At 39.3% G+C, this 13,253-nt stretch overlaps 1 protein-coding gene across 1 annotated transcript; it reads right to left on the reverse strand.

The window, feature by feature from the left end:
• Positions 1–559: 559 nt before the first annotated feature.
• On the reverse strand, positions 560–12,965 carry LOC135769060 (CCN family member 1). Its single transcript, XM_065278409.1, has 5 exons — positions 12,829–12,965; positions 10,025–10,238; positions 6,783–7,187; positions 6,179–6,357; positions 560–3,834 (listed from the first exon to the last, which is right to left on the reverse strand). Exons 1-5 carry the CDS (start codon positions 12,883–12,885, stop codon positions 3,529–3,531), a joined length of 1,161 nt encoding a protein of 386 aa, XP_065134481.1. The 5' UTR covers positions 12,886–12,965; the 3' UTR covers positions 560–3,528.
• Positions 12,966–13,253: the final 288 nt, after the last annotated feature.

The following is a 13,253-nucleotide window of genomic DNA, read 5'->3' on the forward strand; positions in this document are numbered from 1 at the left end:
GATGTTTATCAGTATGTTAAAACTTAAAGCAGTCTGTCTTGGGTCTTAAAGTGACAGTAGCCTGCTGCTTTCTGTGTCAGAAATGTTCATTACACACCAAAAATTCGCTGCTATTAAGTGAACTTTTGCCGCCACCCATTTAATTCATACAGTAAGGACTGTGCAGTGTTTTAATAGTTTTTATTGCTAATGTTAAATCATAGATGACAGACAGTTTCATAACTAATATATGAAGAGTTTGGTTCCAAAACCAAATAACTTTTTACTTTTTTCATTTTGACGTATGTAATTTTAATTTAAACTTTTGAAAATATTACTCCTTACATGTGTAAGTGCTATAATTAGGTCCCCAGTGCTTCTATCAACGTAGAAAATGTTAAAAAGATCAACCCAGTAACTTAGTTTGGGTAAGCCATATTAAGCATGTGGAAAAAAATAGGTTGTTTAGGTTTCACCTGTTATGTAGCGAGGCCAATTACAATAACGCCCCTTAATCTGCACTATCCAACCATGACACTGACATTTAGTGCAGAGAGAAAGAAAATAATTAACAGCTCAATTGAGTTTCAACCAACCACCATTATGGTGATCAGTGTTTGCTTTAATCAGGTCATTTGCATTTTGAATGACACTCAAAAACGACACAGTTTTGCGCAGGCCTATAAATTGGCACTTTTAAGATGTTATAATACATTTTCTGTGGGCTATTCTGAGCTAAAACTTCAAATACGCGCTCTGGGGACACCAAAGACTTATTTAGCATCTCAAAAAATGTCATATGTTTACTTTAATAAATTGTTAAATTGCTTTTTGTAACTGAAATTTAGTTTAACCATTAAGACCAGAATCCTGAAAAAATAAAATAAAACGGAATTTGGAAAAAAATTGATTTCATAAGGCCTTAGATTCAATACTGTGAAAGATATGAATCACTTATTCATGTTGACAAGGTACAATGTTGAAGGCAGAGATGCTTTTACATGAAAACTACACTAACACAGTGTTTATAACGTATGAAAAAGATCCCACGACTGCAGAGAATTGGTTTATATGATACGTGGTGAGGGGTTTTCTTCAGCATTAATCAAATAAAAGACCACTTTGGCCTGCTTTTAAGACCAGGCTTAGCTAAAGCCAGGACTAACCCTTAGTTAAGATGTTTAAGCATCTTTTATAAACATTAGAAAATGATTACTGGCGTGTATACTGAGACAAATCCATGGTGCTGCTGGCATGTTTTAAAATGTCAGTGCAAGTTATTGTGAGTCGAGACTGCTCAAACATGTGTCTTAGTCTTGGACTAAGACTAAGTCTTGTCTTGTCTGTGAAACTAGGGTTATTACACAAAATTTAGTCCAGAATCAGTATCCAAATGTGGTTTAATAAAGTATTTTATCACGTGCTGGCTTTTCTGATGTCACCTGATTACAAAAGTCACATAAGACACTTTATAGAGAGTTTCACAAAAGTGTTTTTAATAAAGTCATATAAAATTCTGATCAGATGGGATTGCAATAGCAATAGCCAGACTGAGATGCTCTTTATTTGACATTTATATGACTGTCCTGCAGTTTACTCACACCTGCTCCTTATTTTATATAATAATATCCAAAGACTTTTTTGCGAAACTGTCTTTAAACCTCTCTGCTTGAACCTGAACCTTTTGGGATGGTTTCCTGGACAGGGATTAGTTTAAGCCAGGACTTGACCTTAGTTAAACTACGAAATATAACTCGTTTTAACAAACATGGCTTACTAAAAACATTACATTGGTACCGTCAGCTGTGTGTTTACCATCATTTATAAAAATATCTTATTTTGTGTTCATCAGAAAAAAACTCATACAGGTTTAAAACCATGTGAGGATGAATAAATGAATTTTCATTTTTGGGTGAACTATCCCTTTCAGTTTGCTGAATGATTAAGTATGATAAAGTTATATATGAGTGATGTTGGAGGGAGGATGAACTCTTGAATCAGCTACATATTACCCTGTGGTAATCACCACACAAACACATCAAGCATTACGGCAGAAATATTCATCAGAAAATATATAAATCTACTTTACAAGTCAGACTTATTTTTTATATTTCCCAACAGCTGCAAAAACACAATGATGCTTTGACTGTAAGGGCTCATTGCTTCTTGCATTACAACGCCTCGGATAAAACCCTCATTCCTTCGGTCGACTCGGAGAACAGATTGCATGACGTCACCTCCTTCATCTCACGTACCAGTGCCACGAGGCAGAAATAGAGGCCGGTGTCATAAAACACGGACATCACGTGATAGATTACAGAGCAGCGTCCCACCCATTACTTTTAAATTACATGTTTACATCATATGCTGGTGTTTTTAACATAAGTTTTACTGCAAACCAGAGGGTTACTGGGTTCCTCTCTTCCCCCAAAAGAACAGAATTTGTAATTAGTTTGGTGTTGGGGAGCCGACGTTTTGACGCCAGGGCACTGTGGCACTTGGCAAATGTTCCTGAAGGAGTCCCATAGTACACTTAAAAGGGACATATCATGAAAATCTGTTTAAGTGCTATAATTGGGTCCCCAGTGCTTGTATCAGCCTAGACAATGTGAAAAAGATCAACCCAGTAACTTAGTTATGATAAACCATTCTCTGCAAACCTGAAAAATAGGTAATTAAAATTTGGCTCCCCTTGTGATGTCAGAAGGGGATCTTATTATAATAATACTCCCCATTAATCCAACCACAGCACTGCCATTTAGTGCAGAGAGAGCGCAAGAAAAAATAATTGACAGCACAATTGAGTTTCAATTTCAACAAACCACCATTATGGTGATCAGTGTTTGCATTAGCATCAGCTCATTTGCATTTAAAGAAAACACCCAAAAACAGCAAATTTTTGCTCACACCAACAAAGTGGCAATTTAACATCTTATAATAAATTATCTATATGATATTTTGAGCTAAAACGTCACATACGCACTCTGGGGACACCAAAGATTTATTTTACATCTTAAAAAGTTCCTTTAAGTCCCTTTAGTCAAGAAAGACATCTCAATGTGTCGAATGTCCAAATTCAACCGAACCAAATCAACTGTATTTGGCAGATTAAAGAAATTACTGAAAAAACACCGGCCCGTGTAAGGACTTGGGTTTGGTCCCGCTACGTTGACAATCCTTTTTGCTAATGTTCTTCCAATGAGTGTAATGATTGATGTCCACGAGACGACCAGATGCGTCCACCTGTGCAGATGCTCCAGAATGCATCACTGTTTACTGGTGAGGGCTAGACAATCATAAAACTCCTATCTATATATTCACAACCTTTCGGTGATGTCCGCCAGGACCCTCATTAAAATGTCTATATTCTAAAGCTCCAATCCACTCTGGTAAAAGGATTCAGAAACCAAACTTGGCCTTTCCCGTGTGGATTTGAGGTGCGACAAAGGCCCTGCATGGTCTAGCGTCTAATTGGTTTTAGTTAGAAACGCTACTCTATCGGGGGTCTGCTGGGATGGGGCAGGGCAGGGGTCTTCACAAAAACAAATCCTAATCGATGAACTTGTGCATGTCGCCGTACAGCCAGCGCTGAGGGGGCAGGGCTGCGTCGTTCAGGTGCCCGCATTCATCGTTGCATTTGCAGGACTGCACGAACATGACGGCCCTCTCGAAGCGCTCACCGCCGTGGCACGTGAAGAGCACGGGGGCCGTTTGTGTGCGGCGTGGAGAGCAGCATCGTCCGTCCAAGCACATACCGCAGTAGTTGGGCTGATAGAGGTGAGCGCTGCGGCAACCGGCGTAATGAAGACGCAGAGGTTCAGGAGACTTCTGGGTACGAGAACATTTCTTCCCTTTCTGTTAAACACATACACACAGAGTCATTTGAGCCATACTAACAAATCTGTTCCATTTGTATGTTGTAACTCATCAAAATTAATGTAGATTTTATTATCATTTCACAGTGGTGGCTCATGACTTCTTTTTCGAGGAGGCACAAATGCAAAACTTCTCAAAACATCGTCATGTGTGCAGATACAAACACATTTTTTTCTGCATATGTTTTTTACCATTGTCACTTGGGTTTGGGGTTAGAACTACTTTTTGTTACATAAAATTACATCCTATCCCAAACCCCAAATCTAACCCCAAACCCAAGCGACAATGGTTTAAAAATAAGAGAAACCAAAACATAAAATGACTCGGAAAGATGCGCCGTATTAAGTCAAAGGAAAGGACTGGCTATCATATCCATGCAAAATTGGAATTTGGTGTATGTATTGCACAACATTTCACACATGCATGCTATTTATACGCAAATCATGAGAACAAGTTGATTTTTATTAACAGAAATGCCACTATTTCAGTAGAATGGCCCAGTAGGTTTTGCTAATGGGTCAAAGCTTTATATTGGCCCGTTTTAGGTCTGTTACCACCAATGTTCCCTCTAAGCTGCGCGCGTGCGCGGCCGCGCAGGCCAGCCAAAGTGGCCGCGCAATAGATTTGTCAGACCGCGCACATTTTTCAGACCGCACATAAACATTGATGCATTTGCTGTTGTAAAAGAATTAAGAGAGAGAGAAGGCGAGTGTTGTAGAAGGAGAAGAAACTTTCAACCAATCGCTGATCTTGCTACGGTGACAGACACTTTTATGAGCCAATGGTAGCAGCGCATTCAGTTCACACACAGGTGCCGCTGCCAGCACAGAGTGAAAGCGAGTCAGATGAGCAGCTGCACGGGGCGATCTCAAGAAACTAAAATATTTATTAAGAGGAAAAAGTGATTCAAAACAGTGATTTAAAACAAATTATTGGATTCCTGAAGTGATGCGATAACTTGGAAAAGCTGTCGCTAGAGTGAGGAGAGAACAAAATAAAGAATTAGAACGGAGGCAGATGCAGAATCACAGAGCATCAAAACACTGCGAATGAACTTCTTCTTTTAAATAAGAAGTTAAAATGTATGCTTTGGTGAGTTATATTCTAAATATTAACTTGACATTATGGCATAAGTGTTGCAAATTTGGCAGCAAACTATGAGTTTTATTAGTTTGTTTACATTGGCCGTTGGTATATAACGAACGAGCTGAAGCTATTTACATTTGAAAGTTAACAGTCAAGTAACGTAAATGTGATTAAAAAATAAAATTTTAAGTGTCAATATGTTCAATAAGTGTTGAAACCCTGAGTTAGGTTGTTATTTGAAATGTTTACATGATGCTTATTGATAAATCTGTTGAATTGAATATTAATTACTGTTCTGCCTTGTGTTTTTACAAGGCTGGGTTTTTTTGTGAGAATTTCGAACATCTGTAAAGTTCTCCTGCTCCATCTTGGACACGCGAGACAATTAAGTGAAGGTGTATACAAAAAGGCGAGCCAACCAGAACTGTGCTTTGAATTCATCAGAACTGGTAGGAGGATATTTTTCCTTTTTGTTTCGGACAACTACTAGGACGTGAATTCGCTGAAACTTCATTTTCCGTATTTTCTTGGATTTTCTTTAAAGGACACTGACTTTGAACTGAACTATTTGAACTATATAAAGGAACAAACGGTCCTTTGAACCGAATCAATTGATTCATGAATTCAACCCAACAGAGTCATTTAAGTGAATCATGAATTTGGATTACAAACAAAATGAAACAGTGTTACACTTTTACAAGTATTTTATTTATTTATTTATTTGCACTGTAGTATATGAGAACTGATTTTCAGCTTGAGGTGAACGGTTCAATCTGCTAAACCCAGGTACCTGGTAAATTCAAAGAGAGTGTTAATTACATGTATTGGGATTTATACACAGGCCCACATTGAACATTATACGTGTGTATACACTAAACCCCGTTACACGCTACACTGTCATCTCTTTGAATCTCCTATGGTTAACGCAGGCTCGTGTTCATTTTCGGCAGGTCGTGTGGTTGCGAATTCCTCACAGTACTGAAATGTGTGCTCAGAAAAAAAATTATTTGCTCAGTGCTGAAAAAAATTAGAGGGAACATTGGTTACCACTAATGGATCCATTAGGTCTAATTCTGTTGGGTTGATATGAAACATGAGCTGTTGAACACTGTGACCTGTCAGCTTTGGAAATCATCTTACCCTCTTGTCTTTTCCAAATGATTATAGTGGGATAAATGGACTGTTACAATCCATGATTTCTCATCATGACATAAGAAAGAGAGCGAGAGAGATTCACCTTTATGGGCACAGCGACAGAACTGCAGGGCCGAATGTTGCAGAGTCGGGATTCCTTCACCAGTTTGCACTGAGCGTTGTCGTTGGTGACCCGAGAGGACACCCCCATCCCACAGCTGCGAGAACAAGGTGTCCAGCTCGTGGTCTGGGTGACACATTGACGCCCAGCTTGCTTCCATGCTAGAAAGGTTGAGAGAGAGAGAGTAAGACGGTAAGTCAGTACACAGGCACCATTCACTAAACAGAAACAGTGAGGCATACAGAATGTGATTACGGAGCGCTGTGCAGGCGATGTGTGTGGGTCTGGTGCACAAGGATCTAATGGAAAAACTCTGAAATGCATGTAGGAGAAACCGGCACAGCTCACATTGAGACCGATTGTTAATTGAAGCAAAACCAACATTCAGCTCCTGACAGGCACGTATTACTAAAGCAGTAGCTTCACACGGGACGCGTCCGTTTTTTTCTTTGATCTGTCTTTGTGAATGTCTGTGACGTTCATTGCATGAGACTTTTAGAGTGCCAAAAAACCTTATCAAAGGTGTCCAGATTTTGCACTGGTCTAACCTATGGAGCTAAACCCACCAAAAAAACGGCGTCCCTACCTGGCAGGTGCTTTCGACTGTGTGGTTTATCCCATTTTTTGTCCAGCTCTGTCAGTTCATTGCTCAGGGAGTATTTGGGTTTGTTGGGGTGTGGTTTCGGCCCGGGCTTCTTGAACTTGTGCAGGTCTGGGAACAGGTAGGGAGGAGGTTGTGGTCGTCTGAAGACGGGTGGCAGGACCGAGGACTTGCTGTGGCAGTCCACGCTGAGGCAGCATTGACCGGGCACTTTGACCAGCCGGGGGGCGGGGCAGGAGGGCGTGGCCAGAGGAATATCAGTGGGGCAAAGGGGCGAACAGCCGACAGCTCCGTCGATACAGATGCACTGATGTTTGCAACCGGCACGGAAACTCTGTCCGTTCTGATACATCCGTCCGTTGTATTCACACGAGCGCCCTTCAAGTTTAGCTGTGACAGAGAAAAGATAGACAGCACGTAAAAACCTTTAACATAAAAAACAGATCTTGAATGTTGTTAAAACTCTGAAATCTTAAAATAACACATTCAAGGATTGATCCAATGCCTGATAAATATAGCTTATCCTTTTCCAATCAAATTTTCATCATTTTCTGAGCTTTGTTGCAAGCAAGCAACTTTATTTATATAGGACATTTTTAAACAACAGCTGTTGCTCCAAACTTCGTTACAAAATAAAATAAAAACATTAAAAAGAAAGCAACATTTAATGCTGCATAAATCCAAACAAACTCAACATTCAAATGATAAAGAAAAAAAAATCCTTTTTAAATAAAAAACTGCCCTCACACGAAGTGGGAGACTATTCTAAAGTTTTGGACCAACCACGGAAAAAGCGCGCTCTCCTCTTGTTTTAAAATTACAGTGAGGAACCTTTAAAAGCCTTTGGACTGAGGACCTAAGAACTCTAGAGGGAGAGTAAGGAATGGGAAGACCGATAATATACTGAGAAGCTAAGCCTGAAATTGCCTTGTAGACAAACAAGAGAATTTTAAAATCTATTTGGAATTTGACAGGAAGCCAGTGTAAGAATTGCAGTACGGGTGTAATATGGTCTCTCTTCCTAGCTTTAAGTTAAAGGTGTCTTAGCATGTAAAACACTATTTATGTAGGCATTGTGTACATGGTAATGACATATCGTGAGCCTCAAACAGGATTGTTTCCTCATTTTTATGTAAACCTTGTGCATGCAAAAGACCGTTGGAAAACAGATCAATCTCAACATAACAACAACTGTGACGTTACAGTCCAGATGTACACAACAACATTAAATTAAGTTCAATGTTGTTACAATGCTAAAAACAGAGTTGTGACTGTTGAGTAAGCGCTAAATGCTAGTTAATGCTATATTCAAATAATTTATTTCAATTCAATTTTATTTATATAGCACTTTTCACAATTTGTAATTGTTTCAAAGCAGCTTAATATTAATAGAAGGAGGGGAAACACAGAAAAATTGCTATACACAGGGCTCCAGACTAACCTTTTTCACTAGGAGCACAGTGGCCCCCAACTGAAAATTTTAGGGGCGCAACCAGAAAATTTAGGGGCACACACCGTAAATCAACATGCTAACCAAATATTCACATTTCCACTGTATTACTAATAAATACTTTAATGATAGATGCAGAAAGTACAATGTGCTGTTTCAAATTCAGTGTCACACAAAAAAGGTCAAATTTACTGGTTGCACATGTGCGACTGGATGTAAAATTCTGTGGCACACTCTCGAATTTTAGGGGCAAAATGCCACCATTTGGGGGCAGTCTGGAGCCCTGATACAACATAAGTAGCAAAATTCAGCGGCTGAGATTAAATTGAACAAGCGAGCGTAGTAATATGTAACGTATAGAAGGAGGTGCTAAGTTATGCCAAACTCGGCTGACTCCCAGGGGTGGAAAAACCCTAGGAGAAAAAAACCCCTGGAAGAACCCTTATATGTAAACGGATAAGGAGATTAGACGGGTATATGGTAGTTAATGCTATATGCTAGCATTTAGACTGAAGTTCTACTATTGACGTTACAGTTACTTAGTTAATTTTCATTTAAGTTACTTTTGCGTTACTTTTTCTTACTTGGCTGAGTCTTGATCTCTTTCAGGCCTTGCAGGTGTTTTTATGATCGCAAAAATGTCAAGCTCTGGCCTGCCATCTTCCTTTCTGACTCAAACTGTTCCCACTCAGGCGCACAGAGTGCGTAATTCTACCTTAATATAAGTTTACGTTAATATAATATAAGTCCTACATTAAAATAAGTTAATATAAGTTTAATTCAGTTAATTATTTAATTTTTTATTTAATTTAATTAAACTGAAAAGTAACTTGCATTTGTTACTTTAGTCGTTACTTCATAAAAGTAATATTATTACGTAATGCGCGTTACTTGTAACGGTTTACCCCCAACGCTGCTTACCACTCAGAAACGTCTATTAACAATCTCCAAACAATTTATTATTCCTCAAAATCTGTATCTTCATCTGATACAGACTCAAACATAAGATCTGTTTACATACACACAGAGCTACTGAAGGAGAAACAGCCAATCAGAGCAGAGCTCAACATTATTATTCATGACCCTTTCAAATAAGATAATAATAGACCATTTCATTCTAAAGGCACAAACCTGTTTGCAAGTATGAATAGAGTCTGTTTGCCGTAAGACAAAATCATGACCAGATATAAAACAGATACTCTTGAGTCTGTATGATTTTACCTGAAGTCTCTGAATGATAGAGTAATTGATAGTGCTGCCGTGACAAACTACACAGAGAAAAAGCCTCGGTTTAAAGAGAGAGAGAGAGAGAGAGAGAGAGAGAGAGAGAGAGAGAGAGAGAGAGAGAGAGAGAGAGAGACACTTTATCCTCTGCTTTTATGAGTAAGGCTCTATGTTTAGGTGATGTAATTTTGACTTGTTTACAGTGTCGTTCAGCTTAAGATAGTCGTTGGATGTACCGAGCCACCCAATAAAAACCTGTCCAACTCCCTTAATATAGAAACCATTCCAGTGCACAAAATAACCTCTGTATGTAAGGAAATGAACCTGCATGAATTCAGGACGATAAACCTGACACCTGACGTCAGTGAGCGTGACCACCACATTATATTAATCATCTGTGTCGGGGCTTTCCAAAACCTAAACTATCTACCTGAAGTACCACCTGCTGCTCCTTTAAATCAAATACATTAAATGCCTTTTGTTTTATATCAAAATAATTGAATTGACAATGCTAATCACATCAATGCAAACTTTGAAGCTGTCTGTCACTCACCCCTGCAGATTCCATGGATACTCGCCACATCGTTTCCATAGTTACACTCAAGACCCTTATGATGGTCACAGGGCCGTCCTTCATGACAGTCATCGTTCAGCTGAGCGGCACACACCTTACAGCAGCCGCACCCATCAGGCACAGTGCTTACGCCCGGTGGGCACACAGGTCGCTCTGCCGGGCATTCGCACACCCCGGGACATCTTGCTTTCACCTGCAGAGACAAAAAGACAGATATCACACTCTCAGCAGAGACATAGACCCCATTCACACAGCACTTTGGTCCAAGATAATTTTCGTAAAATTGTCAGAAAGTCAAACATGTCCCGTAAATGTTCTGGTATCGCTCCCATAAAAAGGACATACAGTAGTAACATTGCCGTAACATTCACAGAAAGCATTGTGTGTAAACAAAGACAGAAACAATGTTGTAAGGGGCGTGCCGAAGTTAAGATGCATGTGTCATCGCAACAATAAAGTTATGGTTTAGCTCCTTAATTTGAGGGATTTAAATGCAGATCATTGAGCTCCTCACTATCCACGCTGAACTGAAATGATCACCAGCATACTAGAGCGGTGCGTCACATGCTCCTTTTTAACCTTATCGTAAACAAAAATGCACACGCATGGTTTCTGTAGAGAGAGAAGCGGATAATTAACAAACTACAGATGGTGCGGAAATAACTATCAAATGCAGGACTTTAAACACGTCTGTGTCTTTATGATATGTGTATGAACGCATGCACAGATTCCCGAAAATCAGTGGCAGTGTGAATGAACCAAAAATCTAACGATCCCTGACAAATCCTGGATTCATTTTCTGTGTATTTTGTATTAAGATGCATTTTGGTAGATTGGATCACAAGTAGACAACACTAAATGTCATCCCATGGGTCCTTGAAATCCTTTAAAGTTTATGAATCTGGGGGGATTCAAGGCCCTGGGAAGTTTTTGAAAATATACATACATAGATACAGGTCTTTGAAAGTGCTTGAATCTATTTTATGCAAGAAGTAAAAAAACAAAATCCATATTATTCCCTGTGTAGTGTAGGATATATCTAGACTTGTTAAGCACACGTTCTAAACTGTTCACTTTAAATGCTAATATTTTCTGTATGTGAATGTTGATTCATACCAAAAAGCTTTTTTGCACAGTTGTGTTTGACACATGAAAACGTCTCGGGTTACGTATGTAACTGTTGTTTCCTGAGAAGGGAACGAGACGCTGCGTCTCCCTTGCCATACTTCCTGTGTTCCTGTAACGTCTTTGGCAATATTTCAGATAGCAATCTACTTCCTGACTCCCACGTCACCCTGTCTTTGTTGTTAAGCCTCACCATTGGTTGAATTTGATAAACACCCCAAAGTGTCACCGCAGTGACGCAGCGCGAGTTCCCTCGAAAGGGAACTGTACCAATGTATCTTAAAAGCTAACACAATGTAACCTTGCTCTCACTTGAAATGTGTCCCTACATTTAGTCCTTGAATTTGAGAGTATTGGACCTGGAAAGTCCTTAAAAGATCCTTGAATTTAAAGTTAACTAAGGTGTGGGAACCCTGTAAATACAGGTGTAAACAGGGTGTAAAACATTTTGAACTCGTCTACTTTCGATCACATTCAGATGTAGTCGAGCATGTTGTGATCGAATGTGTTCGAGCAGCCACAAAAAACATCTTATACTCTCCACCTATTGATCTATGTGTGACAATGTTTTTACATCGGTCCTGACTTCTAGCACAAAACCAAAGATTTCAGCGCTGTCTTTAGGCTATCATTGATGATGTAAGTAAATGTATTCAGATTCCTGAGAGCTACTGATGTATCTGTGAAGACTCCATTAAGCTGATGTCTCTCTGTCTGATCTCTATTAGTTCATGTACTACAGCAATGATTTCCAAGCTTTTTCCTTGGGCCTCCCCCAAGTACATGACAGTCTGAGCTCACCAACCCTCAACATCCATCTTTCCCTTTGATTCTGCCAATACGTTTACAAGCATGTTGAGATGAAGCAAACAAAATTTAACCCTGGAGAACCCAAGAAGATTAGGAGTAGCAGCAATTAACAGCGGCCAAATTTGACCCCTGTGGGTTCTCCAAGGTATTTTCCATAAGATAATATTTTACCTACGTTATCTTGGAATTGTAAGTATATGTATGTAACTTATACAATTATTAGTGGAACATTTTATGCATCTTTATTTGAGCTCAAAGCATATCAAATCCCATGTCCCCTGTGAACTCTGTTGCCCCCTAAGGGCGACCCAGACCCCAGGATGAAAACCATTGTCCTACAACATTGCACCTGTTTGACTGGCATCTCTGTGAAGCGCCCACCACGCCTGGCATCTTAAAATCATGGCAGATGAGATGTTAAACCATTTGAGACTCAAACTGATTCATGTTGCTGAGATCAAAGCATAACTCCAGCTCTCCCTGATTGTGTGGTTGGGTGTAGATTCAGGACAGGGGGGTAATAGTGTGGGGTATAAGGCTGGATTGTTGCACCCTGGTTATTTTAATCCTGTTGCTTGGCTATTTATGAGCAGTGGAGCTCTCAGATGAACTGTGGATGTCAAATTCTCTTAAAACTGTAAAGATCATTTCAGTCTGGTGGATGAAAAACATTTGCTGTTTATATTTGATCGGTGCTTTCTTAAGATTTCATTTTTAGATTTGAAAACAACAGAATAAGAAAGTCAATACGCTACAGCCAATTCTATTTTGCTGACACATTAATAACTTATATTAGCAGCATATTAGTAATGATTTGTTAGTTTTTATATACAACTTTATTTACTTACCGAGATGAAGCTGATCATTATAAACATCATCAGACACAATAAAGTCTTCATCTTCATAATAAATCCAGTCAAAGATTGAATTGAGTTTTATTAAAAGTGTAGCAGAAATAAACGCTACAGATCCAGACAGACACATTTCCAGTACTTGTTTTCATATTCCAGCTCATCTATATACTGCTGTAGCAGAACCCCGCCCATTTCCACTCCTATTGGACGGAATAAATGCAGGGGTGTGGCCAGCTCATTGAAAGGGGTGTGGTTTGGGCTTGCAGACAGATGATGTGTGAGTTTGGGGAGTGACCAGCCATGAATGCAGTCATTCATAAAAATACTGAAGCGGTCCATACGAGGAGCTGCAGTTTATTGACTTTAAGCTTTAATATAAACATCAGGAGTGCTTTCATGTTCCTGCGTGAAGAGAAATA

This window comes from Paramisgurnus dabryanus, chromosome 3 (genome assembly GCF_030506205.2).
Source record: "Paramisgurnus dabryanus chromosome 3, PD_genome_1.1, whole genome shotgun sequence".
Taxonomy (NCBI): Eukaryota; Metazoa; Chordata; class Actinopteri; order Cypriniformes; family Cobitidae; genus Paramisgurnus; species Paramisgurnus dabryanus.

Coding starts and splice junctions, on each gene's coding strand:
- LOC135769060 (XM_065278409.1), bottom strand. CDS start 12,885: ATGAAGATGAAGACTTTATTGTGTCTGATGATGTTTATAATGATCAGC. Junction 10,239..12,828: donor TAATGATCAGCTTCATCTCG/GTAAGTAAATAA, acceptor TTGTCTCTGCAG/GTGAAAGCAAGATGTCCCGG. Junction 3,835..6,178: donor CTGTCGCTGTGCCCATAAAG/GTGAATCTCTCT, acceptor TGTGTTTAACAG/AAAGGGAAGAAATGTTCTCG.